At 48.9% G+C, this 20,495-nt stretch overlaps 8 protein-coding genes across 9 annotated transcripts; 4 read left to right on the plus strand and 4 right to left on the minus strand.

The window, feature by feature from the left end:
• The first annotated feature begins 137 nt into the window (after positions 1-137).
• Positions 138-2,388, plus strand: FOIG_12852 (uncharacterized protein). The gene is made up of 3 exons (XM_031213803.1): positions 138-1,149; positions 1,200-1,541; positions 1,594-2,388. The coding sequence occupies exons 1-3, from the start codon at positions 207-209 to the stop codon at positions 2,175-2,177; spliced, it is 1,869 nt and encodes a 622-aa protein (XP_031056377.1). The 5' UTR covers positions 138-206; the 3' UTR covers positions 2,178-2,388.
• On the minus strand, positions 1,955-6,137 carry FOIG_12853 (ATP-dependent DNA helicase 2 subunit 1; the record flags this gene model as incomplete). Its single annotated transcript, XM_031213804.1, has 3 exons — positions 1,955-4,132; positions 4,182-5,176; positions 5,228-6,137. 3 exons carry the CDS (start codon positions 6,135-6,137, stop codon positions 2,606-2,608), a joined length of 3,432 nt encoding a protein of 1,143 aa, XP_031056378.1. The 3' UTR covers positions 1,955-2,605.
• A 209-nt stretch (positions 6,138-6,346) lies between these two features.
• FOIG_12854 (ATP-dependent DNA helicase II subunit 1) lies at positions 6,347-8,651 on the minus strand. Its single transcript, XM_031213805.1, has 3 exons — positions 8,495-8,651; positions 7,832-8,440; positions 6,347-7,785 (listed from the first exon to the last, which is right to left on the minus strand). The coding sequence occupies exons 1-3, from the start codon at positions 8,558-8,560 to the stop codon at positions 6,526-6,528; spliced, it is 1,935 nt and encodes a 644-aa protein (XP_031056379.1). The 5' UTR covers positions 8,561-8,651; the 3' UTR covers positions 6,347-6,525.
• A 250-nt stretch (positions 8,652-8,901) lies between these two features.
• FOIG_12855 (ferrochelatase) lies at positions 8,902-10,666 on the plus strand. Its single transcript, XM_031213806.1, has 3 exons — positions 8,902-9,294; positions 9,353-9,929; positions 9,979-10,666. The coding sequence occupies exons 1-3, from the start codon at positions 9,067-9,069 to the stop codon at positions 10,431-10,433; spliced, it is 1,260 nt and encodes a 419-aa protein (XP_031056380.1). The 5' UTR covers positions 8,902-9,066; the 3' UTR covers positions 10,434-10,666.
• Positions 10,667-12,942: 2,276 nt separating this feature from the next.
• FOIG_12856 (peanut-like protein 1 (cell division control like protein 1)) lies at positions 12,943-16,733 on the plus strand. Its single transcript, XM_031213807.1, has 6 exons — positions 12,943-13,246; positions 13,483-13,540; positions 14,333-14,386; positions 14,440-14,583; positions 14,635-15,101; positions 15,149-16,733. The coding sequence occupies exons 2-6, from the start codon at positions 13,537-13,539 to the stop codon at positions 15,782-15,784; spliced, it is 1,305 nt and encodes a 434-aa protein (XP_031056381.1). The 5' UTR covers positions 12,943-13,246; positions 13,483-13,536; the 3' UTR covers positions 15,785-16,733.
• FOIG_12857 (mitochondria fission 1 protein) lies at positions 16,519-17,958 on the minus strand. 2 transcript variants are annotated; one of them, XM_031213808.1, is made up of 4 exons: positions 17,577-17,958; positions 17,505-17,523; positions 17,355-17,448; positions 16,519-17,303 (listed from the first exon to the last, which is right to left on the minus strand). In XM_031213808.1, the coding sequence occupies exons 1-4, from the start codon at positions 17,593-17,595 to the stop codon at positions 16,974-16,976; spliced, it is 462 nt and encodes a 153-aa protein (XP_031056382.1). In that variant the 5' UTR covers positions 17,596-17,958; the 3' UTR covers positions 16,519-16,973. The 2 variants fall into 2 exon arrangements, with proteins under 2 accessions (XP_031056382.1, XP_031056383.1); XM_031213809.1 differs by having other exon boundaries at positions 17,355-17,523.
• FOIG_12858 (kinetochore protein SPC24) lies at positions 17,904-20,316 on the plus strand. Its single transcript, XM_031213810.1, has 2 exons — positions 17,904-18,067; positions 18,117-20,316. Exons 1-2 carry the CDS (start codon positions 18,041-18,043, stop codon positions 18,693-18,695), a joined length of 606 nt encoding a protein of 201 aa, XP_031056384.1. The 5' UTR covers positions 17,904-18,040; the 3' UTR covers positions 18,696-20,316.
• FOIG_12859 (uncharacterized protein) lies at positions 18,681-20,381 on the minus strand. The gene has a single exon (XM_031213811.1). The coding sequence runs from the start codon at positions 19,825-19,827 to the stop codon at positions 19,063-19,065; it is 765 nt and encodes a 254-aa protein (XP_031056385.1). The 5' UTR covers positions 19,828-20,381; the 3' UTR covers positions 18,681-19,062.
• Positions 20,382-20,495: the final 114 nt, after the last annotated feature.

Here is a 20,495-nt window from a genome sequence, read left to right on the forward strand (position 1 = left end):
CCGGATTGCTAAGCTCCGTGGTGTAAGAGCTTGCAGAGGAGCAGGCGAGTGGGTGAGAATATGAGTATAAGACGAGTGCATACCTCACGATATTTGAACTCCAGATCTCAGTTAGCACAATAAGCTTAAAGAGAACCCTTCCCACTTGATAGCCTCCTCTTGTCTCCTTCTGATACAGTTATCTCGATAAGAAGATATACATCAATATGTCAGACCTTATCAGAGATGCTCCCTTGGGGCAACTCATCCGCTTCGTCACTCGCAACAAATATCTCCAGTACCCAGAAGAAAAGCCCGACTTCAAGCTCCCAGAGTCCTGGGTTGCAGTGATCAACAACCCCGATGCTATCATCGAAGAGTCTTCTCCCCACGACAACACAGTCCTCACTGGTACAGCTCTCGCATCCTCAGCCTCATCTACTGTTGCGGCAGAGGAAGATCCCAAGCTCAAGGCTGAGAATGAGAAGAACGAGAAGAGCGAGAAGACCAACGAGAACGACGACATCGAACGTGCTGATCCTCAGCCCATGAGACTCCACCGCTCGCGATCTCCCCAAGAAACACAAGCCTACACTGTCGACAGGCTCGAAGCCGATGAAGAGCACGATGTCGAGAAGGTCAAGTCTATCCCTGTCGTTCCTAAGCGGACAAAGGATGGTTCTATCCTCGTCGATTGGTACTTCAGCGATGATAACGAGAATCCTCATAACTGGACCAACAACCGCCGCCTAGGTGTCTCTCTCATCATCTGTCTGTACACCTTCGTCGTTTATACATCCTCTGCGATCTATACTTCCTCAACTGAAGGTGTCATGCACGCTTTTGGAGTTAGTCAACTCAAAGCTACCCTTGGTCTTTCACTATATGTTTTGGGTTATGGTATTGGTCCTCTGATTTTTTCACCCCTGAGTGAGATTCCTCGCATTGGCCGAAACCCCGTTTACATTGTCACGATGTTTCTATTTGTTATCATCTCTATTCCTACGGCACTAGTGAACAACTATCCCGGTCTCATGGTTCTTCGATTCCTTCAAGGCTTCTTCGGCTCGCCTTGTTTGGCTTCTGGTGGCGCTTCACTGGGAGATATTTACAGTCTCATGGCTCTCCCCTATGCTATGATGGCGTGGGTCTCGGCTGCTTACTGTGGTCGTAAGTCTCTTTTCCTCTCACTGTCTCTTGCTTTCAACTAACACATCTAGCTGCTCTTGGTCCTCTGATCAGCGGTTTCGCCGTCCCCGCAAAGAACTGGCGATGGTCTCTTTACGAGAGTATCTGGGCGTCGGCCCCTATCTTCATCCTCATGTTCCTTCTGCTCCCCGAGACCAGCGGTGCCAACATCCTCCTCCGCCGCGCAGAGCGTCTTCGAAAGCTCACTGGTAACCAACGTTTCATGTCGCAGAGTGAGATCGACCAGCGTCATATGAAGGTTTCTGCTATTGCAGTTGATGCCCTCATTAAGCCCATGGAGATCACCATCAAGGATCCTGCCGTGCTGTTCGTGCAGGTCTACACTGCCATTATCTATGGTATCTACTATTCATGTAAGTTTGCTCCACCATATCGTTAGTAACTCAGATAACTTACTCTTCTTAGTCTTCGAGGTTTTCCCCCGTGTCTACCCAGTCTACTACAACATGAACCTTGGTCAAATCGGTCTCGTCTTCCTCTGCGTTCTCGTCTCTTGTATGATTGGCGTAGGCCTCTACGTCTCCTACCTCTACTTCTACATGGACCCCCGCATCGCTAAGCGTGGTTGGCCCATCCAAGAAAGTCGTCTCGTTCCAGCTCTTCCTGCCGCCCTTGGTCCTACTATTGGCTTGTTCCTCTTTGCCTGGACAGCTCGGGCCTCTATCCACTGGATCGTGCCCACCATTGGCATCACCATCTACGGAGCTACAGTCTTCATTGTCATGCAGTGTATCTTTGTGTACATTCCTCTCAGCTACCCAATGTATGCTGCCAGTCTCTTTGCGGCGAATGACTTCTTCCGAAGTGCTCTTGCTTGTGGCAGTGTTCTCTTTGCCCAGCCCTTATTCGACAATCTCGGTGTTGCTAAGGGTACCAGTCTTCTTGGTGGTCTGAGTGTTATCGGTATCATTGGTATCTGGCTGCTGTACTTTTACGGTGGCAAGCTGCGATCTCTCAGCAAGTTTGCTATTTCAGACCATGTTGAGTAGATGAGTAGCACATATCCAAAGACGGACAACCCATCTGAATACCTTACGGGGATACTTTGTATGACTGGACGAACGACTGGAAATTAATGTGATGGAAATACCATGGAATTTGGCGGAACTCGAGAGGAATACACACAAGTCAAGGTTAATGATCAGTTGAATAGCACCTAATAATGATTTAAGCAATGTGATGCTTCAAATATACGATCACATCCATCAGGTGAAAAGAAGAAGAAAATGCTATAACCCGCGATTCTCAATTGTCTGACATTGCTGCGTATCTCCAGGCATGAGTGCCTTAACTTGATTCCTGTTTATACCATGATCATTGCGCTAAATAAACTGATTCGCTAAACCCATCCATAGCAATTTCTGCCCCAATCATAAGCCATAGATGAATAGATGTGTGCATTTGACTACTCTGGCTCCTAAACGCCTGACCATGGCTCATAGTTATAGCCAGATGACTGGCCCCCAGGATGAATAGAAGGGTTGTGCGAGTTTTGGAAGTACCAGCTAGACGGCTGTTGCTGGTTTGATGTCTGACCCTGTTGGCTCTGGTGTGTAGACCCAGAGTATGATGCATAACCCTGCTGTTGCTGTTGTGGCTGCTGCTGGTTGTATGAGCCACTGCTAGCACGAATATGCTGTTGTGTGTTTGAACGCATATTAAAGTTCTGACGGGATGCCGCCGTTGGCTTGGACGCCGTTGGCTTGGACGCTGTTGTCTGTGCGTGAATATTAGGTGTTTGATATGATGGGCTGGTGCCATATGAGCGATCGTTTCGACTCGAAGAATTAGACCACTGGTTTGCTGTGGAAGAAGTAGTCTGATAAGATGTGCTCATGGTGGTCGGTGGTTGGTGGCTTCCGCTGGTGCTAGTGCTGCTGTAACGCCCATTATCATTATAGCCAGAACCACTGGATATGCGTGATGTATCATAATGAGTGCTGCCTAGTGGATTTTGCTGCTGAGCCATGTTGGAAGGAGGCTGGTAACCTCGTGCCTGGTCAGTTACAGGTGTGCGAGACTGGTTTCGCTGGCTTGTTCTAGAAGTCGTGCGAGGAACCGCAGCTTGTTGATAAGGGGATTTGCGGGTCTGTGCCATCATGGCTGCTGCAGCGACGGGCGATTGACGTGCCTGAGCCTGCTGCATGGCCGTGTTGGACACTGCTGCAGCTTGTTGGGAAGTATCATTCGTTAGGCTCTGGTTCTTCTGTCGAGTTCTCCCGCTTGAGCGTGTGTCGTATGTCATCTGCGGAGAGACCGATGCCATTGTTGTTGCAGGCATAGTCGCGTTGGAAGTTTGAGCCCAGTCTGATGGCTGTGGGTTTGCAGGCATGTTTTGCGCATTCGTATGGCTGGGCTCGGACGGAAGACTTCTTCGTGTCTTGCTGGTGGTGTTACTTCCACCAACACTACCACTACCAAAGGCGGTCCATCGCCTTGTTTCAGAGGGAGCGATCGTACCAGCAGGAGCTGGGATAGGAGGGGCTGGGTGGACCATGGGTTGTGTCACTTCTGGCAGGTTATGAGAGTAGTTGCCTCTCTGCGATACTGATGTGCTCATTGCTTGAGAGCTGGTCGAGTTAGGGTCTGGCTGAGGAAGAACTAGGCCGGACGCAGGCTGATAGTAATTGTTTTGTGTGGAGTGGGTATCTTGAGTTGTTGCATCAGTGTTGGTGACCATGTTTCCGATATTCATCTGAGGGTATGAGTAGTCCTGTGAAGTGTCTTGTTGTTCGTCATCTTCCTGTCCGGAACCTTCTGCCTCAGCATCTTCCTGCGATTCAACCTCTTCATCTTCCTCATCGCCATCGTCTTTGTCATCATCAACAACGAAAGCCTCAGACTTCTTGGGCTTCGTTGCCTTATTTCTTGGTTTCTGTGGCGCATATTCACATGCAGTCCCATGATCTGCACATTCGGTGCAGATTGGTCTCTCCCTTGGGCACTATTTTATATTAGTTCAGCAGCATTTGATTAGTTTGAGAGGCATTTACCTTTGCCTTCCGTGCCTTACAGGGGAAACAAGCTGTTCTCGACTTGCCCATCTTCTTCCTCTTACGCTTAGGAGCGGAAGTGTCGTCAGCAGCCTGAGCTACTGCTGTCTCAGTATCTGTGTTCGCGTTGCTCTGAGCACTTGACTGTGGCACTAGCTCTTTGGTAGTTCTAGGTCCAGTTGAAGTTGTCTGGCTGCTCTGTGTTGAAGAGCTTGCCTGTGTTGAGCCTTCCTTGTTACCGGGATGGACAATACGGAGCCGTTCTGCACCATATTTGACAAGCATGTTCAGTGACTCGCGCTGCAACTCTGGTGCTTGGTTGGCGAAGATACCAAACTGCTCAGGAGACAATGTGGTGGGATCGACACCAGCGTTGCTGAGCATTGTCGTGGCTGCCTCTTTTCGGCGTGCTGCCTCAGCTGCTGAGACATTAACTGGGAAAGCAACTGAAGCCAGCTGGCCGTTCGCCTGCTGAGACGAAGTTCCATTCGTCGTTGCCGATGCGCCCCCCATCAACCCTTGAGGATAATCGTTGAATCCTTGCTGCCCAGGGTTGCCCGACGCTTCTCCTCCGTTCATATACGATGGACCCCCTTGATTTTGCCCATCGATTGCTGGTGCCCCAGGACAATCTGGGGGGATTATCGGTCCGTCTACTGAGTCCGCTGGTTGAGATGTTCCGTTGTTTTTCTTCTTTCGTTTCCGGGGATTACCATTCTCATCTTGCGCCTTTATAGTAGAATCCCGCTTCTTTCGCTCCTTCTTGTCTTTCTTCTCACCTCTAGATTTCCTCGGCGTCTTCTCCTTAGCCTTCTGCTGCTGTTCCAGGAGTCTCTGCGCGCCTGGTCCCAGTTGACGAGGAGCAGGCTTGAAGTGGGCGGCTAGCTCTGCAACTGTTTTGTGCAAAGGTGTATGGTTGTATTTTACATTGATGGAGCGACTGCCACGGTTAAAGGCAATCGTGATAGATCCTCGACAGTCAAAAGCAGGCCGAGCTATCTCATTGTCAGCCAGTGAAGCAATTTTGGCTGGCGCTCTGAACTTACCATGCAGAACTGGGTCAGGCTCTCTCTGACTGAACTCTCCTACTATTGTTTTCGTTGGATTCTTCGCATTCTGTCGAGTCCATTGCTGATACGAGTCCTTGCACAAATACGTAAAAGTCCAACCCTGTGTAACGCGCGACACCTCTCGAACGGTCCAGGTACTCCCATCGGTTGAGCTGATTATTGAAATGATATGTTTTGCGACAGACCGTTGGAGCGTCGGGTCGTCTTGTGGCTGGTTCATGAGCGTGTCATTGGCAAATACCACGCGCGATAGCTGTCCTTCATCCCGATTGCCATTCATTCCTATAGATTGCGCTCCTCCCAGTGACGGATCGATGTTGTTTAGGCTCTCGAGTGTCCCATTCTCCGATTCGGACACAGGCAACTGAAATCGTACCGTGGCTCTCAATTCGATTGTCAAAGCCACATTTTCGGCCCGTGTCGGTGTCGCCTTGGCATCTAGAATGCTTCGTAGTTTGAGCTGGAGCTCCTCGACCGAATCGCATTGCGAGTTACTTGACGCTGCGGGTGTCTGCGCGCCGCCAAGACCAAGGCTTGCGAGGAAATCGACCATGGTCTTTCGTTGCTCGCAAGTTGGCCGGCGCCGCGCCAGGCGCAATAGCCTTGAGTTATACTCGTCAGCGCCTGGCTCCTTCTGAGGTGATGAGGCGACAAGTGTTGCCCATGGGATGTTGGGGTGACGCTGTCCTGGCGTTTGCGGGCTCACGAACGCGCAGGTAGGTGATGGTGGAGCTACGGATTCGATAGATGAGGTAAGGGGCCGGGGAGTGTTTAGCTGAAGTTTAGTGGGTGTGAGTTGAGCGCCTTGCCACTGAGAGCCACTAACGGGTGCTGAAGGGGGTGTCAGTATAGAGGATGAATCTATCCTCCCGCCTGCAGTCGCCATATTTCATATTGGAATATTTCAAGGAGATACTCAGATCAAAGTGAATAGAAATCAACTATGGCAGTTTTTATGATTCGCTTGTCAGGATGTTCAACTTGTGATGTTGCTGTCGAGCAAAAGAAGCTTTGGTGAATGTGATGAAATGGAAGTGGTTGCGAAAGCTTCGACGGCTTCGAAAGCTTCCATGAAAAAAAGCATTTAATCACAATCACAATAAGGAACAAATGAGCGGGGCCATTCTCCTCAGTATTTTGATTCAATACGATCAAGTGCTCGCAGCTTGATAAACAATGTCCTTACAAAGTAGCAAAAACGCCTGTTCCGCCGGCCACCCATTCTTCATATAAAGCACAGACAATGCACTCTATTGTGCCCTTCGACCTCAGTCTCATGAACTTTCCTCTATCCATTGCTCGATTCTCTCGATCAATTCAACCTTTCGTCCAGCAGTACTCATACCCTTAGTAGCCAGTATATCTTTGAGCTGAACTACCGTCATTTTTTGAATAGTCCCACCTTCGATTGCGGCCTTCAATTGAGCCATACTGAAGGAAGAACCAGTTGCTTTCTCTGATGAACCTCTCGATTTCTTCACCGGCCTATCCATGTCTTCATCGTCCGTTTCACGCTTTGTCGATTTCTTGTTCGCAACTTTACCGGACTCTTCTTCTAGAGATTTAGACCATTCTTCCAAGTAGCCGCCTGCTCGTTTGCTGATCGCTTTGTATTTTGGCTCCGTTGCATCGTCTGCCTTCTCGGGTACCTCTTCCTCCAAAGCAAGAGCTTGAAGGATTCTGTAATGCCACTGCAACGCGGGATTGGGGTATTTCAATGGATCGTACATAGCCTTTGGCAGCTGGAGTTGCTGAATGATAGTTCGCATCTGCGTCGTAAGTTCTCCAGAACTTCGCAGCACTTCACTTGGTGGGTTGATATTTCGCAGGTCATCCTGGAATGGTAGAGGATAGATCCAAAGTCCAGCAGGCAGATACGGCGTTCCCGAGTCAGCATCAGACCGCTCTCTAGACGGTATGATGGCGGCCAACATTGGCTGCGCATTAGCACGAGTGATACACCAAGCGACACCCATTTTGTGATCCTTGAGAAGTTTCTGCCAAAGCGCTGTGAAAACCCTGGTCGAACCAACATAATCTTCTTCGCTGGGGAAGATGAATGTAGACTTCTTGGTGCTTGCCCAAACGGGGAGCAGACTGCGCTGTTTGAAGCCGATGATACGAATGATGGGTGATCCGAAATCCTTCAATGACTTCTGTTCGTCTGGGGAGAAGTAAACGTATTCGCCGCCAAACTTGTACGCCTTCTTTATCTCTGCTTTTTCAACGGTCCTGGCGCTATCCTCCGCGATTCGTGTAGTTTCACCTGTAGCAATTTGCGGCTTTTCACCGTCCAGCCAAATGTAACAAGTGCGTGCTGGTGTTTGACGATGAACAATGTTATACCCCTTCACTGAGATGCGTAGCCCAGGAGCAATCTCGAATGGCAAATTTGAGAACAGGGCTCTCTTTGCAGTTTGTTTGGAATTGACATTTGAGATGAGCGAGTTGAGTAATGTCAGTCCGTCTCCAGATTTCGATGTTCGGACTTCTGTCATGTTCGCCTCTCCAACAGGGTCACGATAGATAATATCCTTTGCGTGTTAGCTGGTTCCCTGTTATCTTCGAACCGATTCTTACATCATAAAACTTGTTGAGGTCGAATTTCTCGTCTCCACGGGTGATAGGGAATAGATCTATCAGGATCCCAAGGTCGTACAGATCCTTGGCTCGTACCGCTGCAGCGGACTTGGCCTGTTTGTCAGAGGCGTGGGGATTGTCGTTGTCAGTTACTATAAACAAACGACGACTGCCAAAGTTCGCAGCCTTTGTTGTGAAGATCTGGTTCGCGCAGAATAGCACATTCGACATGCTGACAGGCTCATCCGAAGGTGTCAGTACCTCATCTTCGTCCTCGCCATCTTCGACCAGGGCTTTGAGGACCTTCACATCTTCTGCCGCGGGCACGTCGAGATCAGTGAATAGGTAACAATGAGGGTAACCTAGACCACTTCGACCATCTACAGAGTCCTGGAATTTTGATTTCTTCGTTCCAAAGAGAAGAATACCCATCATGTCCTTGGGATTAGAGATGATGCGTTGTTCCATGAGATGATAGGCGCATTTTAAGGCCGCCTGGACAGGGCTGTCACGATCTGCCTTTTTGGAGTCCGAAGGCGGCGGTGGCTCTAACATAGATTTGCTAACATCGATTGCAAGCAAGATGGCATCTTTCTGTGCCTTATAGTTCTATGGGTGGATCAATATGGAGTTGGGGTGAGTACCAATGTTCGATCAACTCACGTTCTCATCAAGTTCTTGCTCCTCCTCATCTTCGTCTTCTTTTCGCCAATTCTGTTTATCAGCCATGATTGATGCGATTGATGTCTGTTGTTTTTAGTGAAAACCGATCAATCTCATCCCAGGGTCAGCTTGACTTTAAGAGCTAGTGAGTGATCTCATGCTAGTGGGCAATAGCTTTAGGCAAACGCGAGCTGATGACAAGGGTCGACGCGCTGCCTGTCGCGAGCTCACGTGAACTGTTCTGAGCGATTACCAATTGTGTGATTGGTTGGCGATGTCCTGTTCAGTAGTACCTCTCGCACCACGGAAGCTCCGCGGGGCAAGTAAGTCACTCCTAGCAGCCAAGCCTGGGCCAAATCCCGATATGATGCGTTGTAGGCGATCCCGGAGCCCATGGAGATGCGTGCATCATCGCCGTCGGCACTAGTTGCATGTACGTAACATAAGATTTCTTTACACCCCTCAGCTGTTTTATGATTCCAAACCTCGCACCACTTCCAATTGATCAATAAATTGGATTTTCTTGTCCCTTCCACGCCTTGTCTCTTGAAGTCAGTGACAGTTCATCGACAATGGCTCTGCGAAGATCCGGAGGCCAGCTCTGCAAGAGCATTTCACAGGCCAGTACGCATCGACTTGCGCTACCCCAGATCGCTACTCAGAAGCGATATCTGGCCACTCCCGTCCATCCTGTCACTCAAGATGCTACTGGATCAAAGGGCCCTACGGCTATGGTCTTCCTCAACATGGGGGGACCATCGACTACCGATGAGGTTGGTGACTTTTTGAGCCGCCTTTTTGTAAGTCATTAACGAAACACCGAGGCTCCCGAATCATGTATATTAACAACCACCACAGGCCGACGGCGATCTAATTCCTCTTGGCCCTCTACAAAACTATCTCGGTCCATTGATTTCGAAGCGGCGAACACCCAAGATCATCAAGCAATACTCGGCCATCGGTGGAGGATCACCAATTCGAAAGTGGTCTGAATACCAAAACGCCGAGATGTGTAAGATCTTGGACAAGATCTCTCCCGAGACTGCGCCTCACAAGCCCTACGTCGCTTTCCGATACGCGGACCCATTAACCGAGGAAATGTACGAGCAGCTGTTGAAGGACGGCTTTGGAAATGGAAAAGGTGGCCGCGCCGTCGCATTCACACAATATCCTCAGTACTCTTGCTCGACAACAGGTAGCAGCTTGAACGAGCTATGGAAGTGGAGGCACCGACTTGAAGGCAAGACCAACAAGGAGTCTGGTGACGGTACCATTACCTGGAGTGTAATCGACCGTTGGCCTAACCACAGTGGATTGGTCGAGGCTTTTGCCCAAAACATCGAGGCCAAGCTTGCGGAATACCCTGAGGAGCGAAGAAAGGATGCTGTGCTGCTCTTCTCTGCGCATAGTCTGCCCATGTCTGTCGTTAACCGAGGTTTGTTGCTTCGTCACGTATATTCGTAACAGATACTAACATGATAAAGGTGATCCTTACCCTGCTGAAGTTGCGGCCACTGTCTACGCTGTCATGCAGCGCCTCGGTTTCTCCAACCCTTACCGACTGTGCTGGCAGTCTCAGGTCGGCCCGTCGGCCTGGTTGGGGCCTCAGACCTCGGACAGCGTGGAGCACTACATATCCAAGGGTCAGAAGGATCTCGTGCTCATCCCTATCGCTTTCACATCCGACCATATCGAAACTCTATATGAGTTGGATCAGGAAGTCATCGGCGACAGTGGTCACCCCGAAACTGTCAAGCGAGTTGAGTCTCTCAACGGAAGTCCTGTCTTTATCCAAGCTCTCGCCGACATTGCCAAGGCGCACCTGGCAGCAGGTCAGGCTTGCTCTAAGCAGATGGGTCTTCGATGCCCTGGGTGTAAGAGCGAGAGATGTGCTGAATCGAAACGATTCTTTGCGAGCCAGCAGGCTGGCCTCGCTTAAGATGAGTGAGATGATTTGATCATGCTATAAATTTGAGCCGTCAAAATATGGGCAGCTCTTCCCACCAGTGTACTATACCTTTACTAGAAGCGAAAATGTGGCGTGTATCTTAATTAAAACAAGCACTGAAGGGTTCAGTGCTTATTTGACATTTAGAAGACAGTGTGGGGTGTATAGATACAATATTCTACTCGTAAAAATAACAGTTTACATGTCTTATCTTTTTCTGCCTATCCTTTACAGTGCTGTACCATCATATGTGATAAATCCTCGAATCCTAACATTGGATGTTACCAACTTTCGTCGATAAAGTTGAACTTGAAGCCAACTCTCCTACCCTACACTGGTATATCTGTTGATCACAAGCAAGCCTAAAGCCTTATATAGAACTACTGTTACTCCTTGTGCCTTTAAGTCTCTACTTAACAAGTAATCTGAGACAATTCCCTGCCTTCGTGTGCTTTGTGGTCACATGAGATGTGCCTATGGTCTTGGAGGTGAAGAAAGATTGAGCCACCCGCGGGGTGTCAAAACACATCTGACGCGGGAATTCGCATTCACCATACAAAATCAGATCTTCACGTCAGACGTTTTCTGACACCCCCGAGAGCCACAACTTGAGTAAGCACGTGAACAACACAACAATGCTCAATATTCCTGAACAACATGCAGAGAATTACGTGAAGGGCAACATCTCAGCAGACATTTAATCAGCCTCATTTAGAGACTGCTCGGCTCATAATAACACAATAAGCTTGATGCTATTCGTACGCTCTCAGTGACTATGCCTGTATCTACAGCAGATATAATTGCAATACTGCAGATATAATATTCCCGATGTTTGAACTATCAAGTGCTGGGCCGTCTTATAGAAAACAATTATCTAAGTTTAGAAACAGTTGGAATAGACATAGGGAATTATGAATGTAGCGATACAATATTAAGTTAAGCTATATTGCCAGAGCTTTCATGCACTGCGTTAGAGTAATTGTCTGAAAACTGTGTTGAACACGAAATGTTTTACAGGTCGACACTACTTCACATGACTTTTCTTTCAGACCAGGGACATTTGCCTGGAATGCAATTACACGTTGCGTACCTCCTTTTCACATCCCTTTCTATACAAAACCTGAACTACACGAGTGTAGACGTTCGTGTCGTACATGCAGGAGAAGGGCGTGGAAGTAGTAGCGTGCAGGATTCTCAAGATGATTTTCGCAAGATACGTTGGGTATTAGAATTATTTGTAGGGCAGATGTAGTATGCTCTTGCAAACTTTATGCAGTCTTACAGTTATAGGATTGGCATATCAACATGCAGAAGCCTATTAGGTTCACGTATCTGCACATGCCAGTCCTGTAGAATTCATCATTATTTTACCTGCTGATTGAATGGGTACCCAGAAATAGGTTGACATGCCCTTCCATGAACGAAAAAAAGTTGGGTTACCTGAGTGAGCCCAATACAGTCATTGAAGAAGCTAGAACACAGGGTAATTGATCCCGGACCCACAGAGGGAACAGCTTGAATGGGCCGGATGTTTGATGTTTTGACGAGGGAAGGAAACTAATAAACGAGAACACAGACGTGGGAGCGGTTGAGGCGCAACCGGACTTGACGGCGAGTGGGCAATGTTAAAATGACCACGGTAGGACGAGGAGCAAATAAATAGTTCAGAACATGGTTATCCCGTGATCCAATATCAGGCCAGCGTTCTGGCCACGAGAGAAGGGAGAAGATACCCCGACCTCTTCCAGAAACGGTTGATCTGCGTATGTCTTGGAATCTGTCTCCGATAAAGTCCAATTATGAATGTTCTGGGCTATGCCGCTAGAAAGGAGCCAATGGTCATGAAATGGAAAAAATACTGTAGATCAAAGACAAATGACACATGGGAGAGATTAAAGAAGCAATCGACCTTAACTATCAAACAATTCTTTCAAATAGGAGAGAATAACCCCTATCAATACCTAACTTGCAGCATGAGAATGATTATCGATACTTGAAGCACAAGCGAGCTAGGAACAGGTACTTAGAGTAGCATTCCCCTTTTAGAAACAACCTACCTCAGGTGAGCTCCAAGCTTGCCTGGGGAATGGAGCGATGTAAGGAGGTCCGGCCACATCCAGACATTTGTAGGCCCTCACCGGTAATTCAAATGATATCAAGCTTCAGATAGAGGCTCTAGAGGCTGTATCGAGAGTCAATTGTATGGCCGCTTACAACATGATACAGGTATATGCCGACAGCCAAGATGCAGTAATTTGCTTGAGGTGAAGCCAGAGCTCTCCCTCCCCAATCTCCCATCTTACCATTCAACTACCCCTGTCCCGCGCCGTTAATTGGACCCGTGTCCTTTGAACCAATCATAAGCGCCCATGCAACACCCTTAGAGGTTCGACAGTAGGCCCTCAGCGACCCTGTCCGCTAAATCTCCAGAGCTTGCCCCTGGATCATGTAAGTTGGGAGACCCACACGGGCCTCAACTTGGACTAGCTCGTTTAAACCCCTTTTGCTGCAGCACGGCTGTCTGCCCAAAGGCTGCTCTGCTGGGAGAACAGCACAGCACATCAGAATTTCGTCTCCTTGTTTGGTCCGCTTGTCACCTCCAAAATTTCCCATCCTTCTCCTTCACTTTACTTTCTCTCTTTTTTTCCCTACCCCCCGTTTCTAGCCTCATCATTGCTACTCTTCTCTCGATCGCCTTTTATCGTGCGTGAGAGTAGGTCCCGTGTTGATAAACCCGAGGCCGCCTTCTATTCTTCGTATTCACTCGTTGCGACGCTCATTGACACGCGTCTCCTGGTATTTCCGTGAGTAGCTGTCCTCGTCCCACTCCTTACTGCCCGACCACGATTTCGAGAAGGAACGCCCTCGATCAACTCGATATCTCTTCGACTGTACACTTGTCGTCACATTGCGCTTGTTTCCCGGAGATTCTCAGCCGTCGTTTGGCCCTTCTCGTTGTCACCCTCGACACCACTCCACCAAGCTCGTGTAGCTAGCTGGCCTTTCCCCTGACGTAGCTAACCATCAACTTTCAACTTAGAAACACGCACTTTCCTACGAGCCTTTTCAACTCGACCGTTCTTGATAATTCAATATGGGTAAGATGATTCTTTCTTTTTATGCACGCGCGTGTCAGACCACATGGCACAAGCGACATGTAGAGACCACGGAAGGAGCCTCCGAACTCGACCACGAGGATGATTTGTTCTCCGAGAGCTCGACAAAATTTTGACCTTCATCCCGTGCAACCATCGATTTCCGATAAGCTCGACGACATTCGTTTCTGAATCATCTACACTTTCTTGGGTCTATCTTCTTAGCCCCCTTTTTGGTCCTGACAGCATTCCTCGTTGAGAATCAGCACTTCCAACCCCTGAAATTCGATCATGACATTCGACTTGGTACAGCACATCAAGGCTCGCACTCGCAGCGTGCATTTTGACAGAAATCTCATCTTCATGGCAACCACACCTCTCGCCGGATCATCGCCAAAGGCATCGCGGGATTCCAAGCGAACTATTAGTTTTCCATTGAGCCAAGACGATAAAACCCCATCTTCTCCTTCCTCCCCTCGACCCTCGACAGTGCGCCACTATCGCAGTATGCTTGACGTGGACATTCAGGATCCGCCGACATTAAGCCCTATGAAGCCAATGTCATTCGATGAACTATATCTCTATTCTGCAACAAGTGGGCCAGCTGGAGATGAACGGATAGCTAATGTGAAGCCCAACCGCGACCATCTAACAATCGAGGCTTCTACCAGGGGAAATCGTCGCAACACGAGTTCGGATTATTCACCGAGTCAGGCTCCTCCTTGCGTCTCTGCCTCTGACAGCATAATATTCAATATCAGTGATTGCATCGGATGCTAACATGTGTCCTAATAGCTTCTCCCGGCAGCGAATCTCCGGCGTTGGCCCCTTCTGCCTCGCCTGCTAATGGTAGGCTGATCTTTTACATGAATGTTTCTGCTCCCGTGCTGACTGTCATGTAGTTCCATCTCAGCCACCTCCCCCGGCTGATAACAGAAACATTGTCCGAAGAAAGCTTACTGGCTATGTTGGTTTTGCCAACCTACCCAACCAATGGCACCGAAAGAGTGTTCGCAAGGGATTCAACTTCAACGTGATGGTTGTTGGTATGTGCAAAGATGATTGAAATGTAAACGATCTGACTAACACTGATCTAGGTGAGTCTGGCTTGGGCAAGTCTACTCTGGTCAACACTCTGTTCAACACCTCCCTGTACCCCCCCAAGGAGCGCAAGGGACCCAGCCTCGACATTATTCCCAAGACTGTTACTATCCAGTCCATCAGTGCCGACATTGAGGAGGCAGGTGTTCGTCTCCGCCTGACCGTTGTCGATACACCAGGTTTCGGAGATTTCGTCAACAACGACGAGTCCTGGCGCCCTATTGTCGACAACATCGAGCAGCGATTCGACTCTTACTTGGATGCTGAGAACAAGGTTAACCGCATGAACATTGTTGACAACCGTATTCACGCATGTGTCTTCTTTATCCAGCCCACCGGCCACTCCCTGAAGCCTCTTGACATTGAGGTCATGCGCCGACTCCATACCAAGGTCAATCTGATCCCCGTCATCGCCAAGGCTGATACCCTTACCGACGAGGAGATTGCCGCCTTTAAGTCACGAGTAAGTTATTCGGTTACCAACTTGTGTTCAATTACTAACCAACCAAGATTCTCGCCGATATCAAGCACCATGGCATCCAGATCTTTGAGGGGCCCCGATACGAGCTTGATGATGAGGAGACGATCGCTGAGAACAACGAGATTATGTCCAAGGTTCCCTTCGCCGTTGTTGGTGCCAACAACGAGATCACAAGCGCCGATGGTCGCAAGATTCGCGGTCGTGCCTACCCTTGGGGCATCATCGAGGTCGATAACGAGGAGCACTGCGATTTTGTCAAGCTTCGACAAATGCTCATCCGAACACACATGGAGGAGCTCAAGGAGCACACCAACAATCAACTCTACGAGAACTACCGTACCGACAAGCTGCTCGCCATGGGCGTGTCGCAAGACCCCAGTGTTTTCAAGGAGGTCAACCCTGCTGTCAAGCAGGAGGAGGAGCGTGCCCTGCACGAGCAGAAGCTAGCCAAGATGGAGGCCGAGATGAAGATGGTCTTCCAACAGAAGGTAGCAGAGAAGGAGAGCAAGCTCAAGCAATCCGAAGAGGAACTGTACGCCCGCCACAAGGAGATGAAGGAGCAACTCGACCGCCAACGACTGGAGCTCGAGGACAAGAAGCAGCGCGTCGAGAGCGGACGGCCACTAGAGAAGGAAGGCAAGCGAAAGGGTTTCTCTCTTCGCTAAACTTCCAGCCTCTTCACGATTTGCGGATTCTTTCACTCCTTCGTTATCCATGTCTGAGTACCCATGATGCCCATACAATACCAGCTCGACGCCCCTCGTTGTATTCGATTCTCGTTTCTTTGTCGCCTCTTTCTCTCACCTTTTTTAATTAAGAAACAAAACATTGTCTCCTAATCACATCACATCACATATGCCACATGGAATGATTGTCGTACGGAGACGGAACAAAAGTCATTTATGAAGAATAGTCATGCAAGACGGGAGATGCAGACTATATGGCTTTGCAGGAGTCTCGGTATGACTTCAAGTTGCAGGCAAGCGTTTTTCTCTGACCATGCTTTGAGTCAAACCAAACCTGAGAACCTGTTGGTCTCACCTCTAATCTTTCACATGAGAATACCTTTTGGAGAGAAGAACAGCAGGGAAACTGGCGAAAGGCGTTTCAATCTGCGCGCTTATCGCTAGGAGAGACGTTATAGATGCTAATATGTTTTATGCATCTGGTTCGCCATATTTTTTAGGGCGACATGCTGGCTCCTTGTGCTTTGCCTACACTACCTTGTTGCTCTGCTCACATACTCTGCCTTCGGATACCCCTTTCTTTCCCCTTGGGCTTAATGGTGCCTTGGTCATAGATGATATTAGACAGGATCAGATGGGTGATGCCAAGGAGGTTGTCGAGCAGCAGCTTGTTGTATTTTAGTTGTACGTTTGTTGAGACAAGGATGGTCATTTATGTCTCGATAGATGATATTCCCTAGATGGTGATGCGTCGTCTCTTTGGTTTGTTTCTTAGCTGGCTTGTTCTTGGTTTCCTTAACATTGTTTTATTTGTCTAGCTTTCTTGTTCCAACACCTTTGTCTGTGACGTTGACATGTGAAAATCATCACGTAGCAAGACATGTAGCAAATTTGTACTACCTTGTCGAATGTGGCTTTCCAATAGCCGATGCCCTGTCTGTCACCTCAGTATCGCGATGGAATTAGGGTGATTAATGATAAACTTATATAAAATGGGTTAACGTATGTAGTAATGGTCGCTTTATTTTGTAGTGCAAGCATATCTCATAATGTCAAGACTCCAAGAGGGCCCAATCCAGATGTTATAGTGAAGAGTGAGTAAAGTGTCCCCGAAACCGCCCATGCAATATATGTCCCTACACGTTTTCCTCCTTAGCAGTATCGTCATCTACCTCTTCCTAGCATTCCTCAGAATAAATGCTCCCACAACACCGGCCGCAACACCAACACCACTCAGAATAGCAACACCCATCAGCCCCTCGCGGGCAACCTTGTCATCAATCAGTTGGCGTAGGTTGGATGCTTGAAGGTTGGCGGGCTCCTTATCAAGAAGGAGGTCGTTGTACCGACGCGCTTCGCCGTAGTTGCCGAGCTTGTAATTGCCAAGGGCAAGGTAGTAGAGACATTCGCGGCGACGTTCGGGGGAGATGCGGAAGATATCCGAGAGAAGACGCACGCCGAGCTGCTGGTCGTTTCGCTGGTTGGACTTGACGAGGCCCTGATATTCAGTTAGTGTGATGGCTCATAGGTTAAGACGTAGGATGGTTACCCAGGCGTAGTTGAACTTGGTCTGGACGCCAACCATCTCACCCTCGCGCTCGTATTGCGCTTTTAGTACATTAAGCTCAGAGGCATTCAGCGGTCTGTCGCCGTCAGTCAGGATATAGAAATCGTCGTATATTCAAAGCAAAGGACTAACGTCTCGGCATCGAGCGCATCTAGCGAGGCTATCAGTATAAGCTAGAACATCGTCATGCAGTTTAGAACTCACATGGTAGTTCGGTAACCATTTTGAGACAAGTCCTCGAGGACAAAGAACGCAAAGGTGTATTCTGTATAGGAGGAATAGGAGTCTTTGTATCAATTATCTTGGTCAGGATCAGGAGGCTTTCGAGGTGGAATGGCAAACGTAACGTAATGGAGGTTGCACGTGTTATTCAGAGGTAGCTCTTTTCGGCTTCACCTTTGCCTGGCTGTGGCGGGCCCGATGACGCTGTGCGGCGTTGACGGGGAAAGCTCGGTTAAATAAGGTGGGGGAAAGTGGTTGCTGATAAGATAAGCTTTGATTGTCGTCGTGACGACGGAAACGTGTTTAGCCCAAAAGGGAGTTGCGTTGGCAAAACACCAAGTTCACCATCATCACCGTTTAAGACTGTAGAGGAACTCCCTTTTATAGCTGTTATTAACACGAAATCTTTCGCATTTGAGTCAAGCACTCCGAGATAAGCCGCAAAGATGTTGCTCTCCGAAGAACCCGCAATTGTAAGTACTTACTCCTTTTAGCCCCATTTATCTAAGCTAACAAACCCAGCTCATTCATCATACCATCGAAAACTTCAACATCGCACCAGACAAACTTGCCGTCTCCCGTGTTACAGAGTCACTTTCGACACTCCAACAAGCTCGCGACCTTCGCGTTCGTGAGGCAGAATCCTCACTGAAGAAGCTCTCTCGTCAGCTCGCCACACACACATCGCGACACGACGACCTCGTTGCGTCACACTCATCAGCGGATCACGCGTCCAACATCGCACGCCTAGACACCCTGAAATTTCGTACCGCCAAAGCTGCCGCTGATGCTGAAACCGACGCTGAGCGCCTTGCTCTGACGGCCGCTGACCTCAAGGCTCGTCTTCGCGAGCTGGAGCTTCAGGGCGTGGAGGGCGATGCGGCAGCTAATGCTCGACGCAGAGATCCAGTTGATGACGAGGTGCTGCTGAGGCTCAAGGTGTATCGAAGCCTGGGCATCGACATTGAGAGGGACGAGAGGGATGGTGAGTGGTCCAAGGCTGTTATTCGGAATGATCGCAAAGGGGACGTGCATGTTGTCAACATGGACAAGAAGTTCTCGCGGTTCTTTTACGCAAACTACTTCTGGCAGACTCTCTAAGAAGACAATCCCTTCTTTTTGGTTGGCCAATGTTATCATGATAATGTATTTTTTCGCTGGGTTGGCGTTGGAGGCGTTGCAGATACCAGGAATAGGACGTTGCAACCAATATATCATTTCAGTATACGAGCAATGGCAGATTAGAATTCGCCCCTGTCGTTTTCTTTCGAAACGGCATTGATATCTTATTTTTGCATCATCATAAATCCAGATAATTGACAAATTCTCGCTCAAACGCCAATGGAAACCCCCATATTACCATTTAACTGTGACACTTTTGGTCCCGTGCCATTTACCTCCTTAACCACAACCTTTCATTAGATCATTATAATAGTTTACACGATCGCGCAGAGAGTCTGAGTCGTTCTTACGCATCGACGACACCCTGAGTCGGGAGTTTTTTCAGTCCCTTTGGAGAAGTTTTGAGGCTTGGAAAGTAACTGTCAATGAATGACTTGTTTGTAAAAGCGATCCGAGGGCCAGAAGGTGTCCTTGTACGGGAGCTATTAGGAGATGCTAAGCGTTTTGCTCCTGGGCTTCGGTTGCGACCCTTCATCATGAGATACCCGCCTTCTCCTGGTGTCGTGGGGCCACCAGATGGGGAACGATGATGATTTCGCCCATGGTGTTGCTTGTCAGGTAATTCAAGTCGTGAGTTTATGGTAGTCCATGTTTCATCGTCACCGCCCAGGCGCCAGCCACCAACACCTTCGAAGTCTCGCTCTGGACCAATGCTTGGTAGTAAGCCAAGTCCCTTTTCGCTGATTGGAGTGGTAGTGCCTGCCGTGGATAGAGCACTGGAGCTTCTTCTATGCCGACGGCGTCGCAAAGAGGACTCAAATGCTGTTGAACCAGCAGAAGCAGGTATAGGATTGGTATAGAGCGTTGCAGGTGACGGTTCGAGGAGTTGATGGTGAGGATGATAAGTATTTGGATGGTAAGGGCGAGTCTTACGTCCACCCAAATAATGAGGAACGAAGGAGAGAGCAACGTCGAGATACACTGCCAGAACTCGGAGGATGAGAACAGAGAAAGCGATAGTAGTTGTGATACCAGCGAAGACAGCAAGAGGAACCGTGACAACAAACAGGAAGGGCACGACGAAGGCGTATACAGGGTTGAGGAGTGCCATATTGATGGTGTTACAGAACGAGACTAGCAGCACATGACCACAGCGACTTCGAAGAGTGCTGTATAGAGGCGTGGAGGTTATCGACGATGTAATTAGCGGTTACAGATGGGGGCACGGGCTATAAGGAGAAAGAAGATGTGGAAATGAAAGAATGAGAAGCAAGAGGAAGAAGAAGGAGAACCAAGAGGAGGGCGACTAGTTGGTGTAGAGTACCGATATGTACATAGAATGGATGGATGCCGCTCTAGGACGAGATATGCGTCGACATCCCCCAAAGCCGTGATAGGATAGATTGTTTCCGGGGAGCGAGAAAAGATGCGCCGCGGAGGGGTTAGGTGCTTGAGCCGGCGAGAATGTAGCGTCGGTGTACGGTGAATGTGACTCTACAGGGTTGCATCGAGCTGTAGCTGAAGCAAAGTAGAAGCCGTAATTATATGTATCTCGGGAGATGGGAAGAAAAGAGGAGAAGGCATAAGGTAAAGGAAAGCGACGGAGGTCTAAGGTGAGGAGGATTACACTTGGAGGAGGCAATCACATGTGAATGGTGTTTCGCCTTGGCCTGGCTTGGCTTAGGTCGGTTTGCATGCTGCACTTGCCCATTTTTATGGTGTCTGAGGTGACTGTCGTACGGCAACGCGACAAGCCACAGGGAAGGATCGTGCGGGGAA

This window comes from Fusarium odoratissimum, assembly GCF_000260195.1.
Source record: "Fusarium odoratissimum NRRL 54006 unplaced genomic scaffold supercont1.29, whole genome shotgun sequence".
NCBI lineage: Eukaryota > Fungi > Ascomycota > Sordariomycetes > Hypocreales > Nectriaceae > Fusarium > Fusarium odoratissimum.

Bases quoted from the DNA above. Each gene is read 5' to 3' on its own strand.
- FOIG_12852 (XM_031213803.1), top strand. From the start codon at position 207: ATGTCAGACCTTATCAGAGATGCTCCCTTGGGGCAACTCATCCGCTTC. The intron at 1,150-1,199 runs GTAAGTCTCTTT...TAACACATCTAG, and splicing joins CTCGGCTGCTTACTGTGGTC to CTGCTCTTGGTCCTCTGATC. The intron at 1,542-1,593 runs GTAAGTTTGCTC...TACTCTTCTTAG, and splicing joins CTATGGTATCTACTATTCAT to TCTTCGAGGTTTTCCCCCGT.
- FOIG_12854 (XM_031213805.1), bottom strand. From the start codon at position 8,560: ATGGCTGATAAACAGAATTGGCGAAAAGAAGACGAAGATGAGGAGGAG. The intron at 8,441-8,494 runs GTGAGTTGATCG...ATCCACCCATAG, and splicing joins AGCAAGAACTTGATGAGAAC to AACTATAAGGCACAGAAAGA. The intron at 7,786-7,831 runs GTAAGAATCGGT...TAACACGCAAAG, and splicing joins ACCTCAACAAGTTTTATGAT to GATATTATCTATCGTGACCC.
- FOIG_12855 (XM_031213806.1), top strand. From the start codon at position 9,067: ATGGCTCTGCGAAGATCCGGAGGCCAGCTCTGCAAGAGCATTTCACAG. The intron at 9,295-9,352 runs GTAAGTCATTAA...CAACCACCACAG, and splicing joins ACTTTTTGAGCCGCCTTTTT to GCCGACGGCGATCTAATTCC. The intron at 9,930-9,978 runs GTTTGTTGCTTC...AACATGATAAAG, and splicing joins CATGTCTGTCGTTAACCGAG to GTGATCCTTACCCTGCTGAA.
- FOIG_12856 (XM_031213807.1), top strand. The intron at 14,387-14,439 runs GTAGGCTGATCT...ACTGTCATGTAG, and splicing joins TTCTGCCTCGCCTGCTAATG to TTCCATCTCAGCCACCTCCC. The intron at 14,584-14,634 runs GTATGTGCAAAG...ACACTGATCTAG, and splicing joins CTTCAACGTGATGGTTGTTG to GTGAGTCTGGCTTGGGCAAG.
- FOIG_12857 (XM_031213808.1), bottom strand. The intron at 17,304-17,354 runs GTAACCATCCTA...ACTGAATATCAG, and splicing joins CCAAGTTCAACTACGCCTGG to GGCCTCGTCAAGTCCAACCA.
- FOIG_12858 (XM_031213810.1), top strand. From the start codon at position 18,041: ATGTTGCTCTCCGAAGAACCCGCAATT. The intron at 18,068-18,116 runs GTAAGTACTTAC...TAACAAACCCAG, and splicing joins TCTCCGAAGAACCCGCAATT to CTCATTCATCATACCATCGA.
- FOIG_12859 (XM_031213811.1), bottom strand. From the start codon at position 19,827: ATGGCACTCCTCAACCCTGTATACGCCTTCGTCGTGCCCTTCCTGTTT.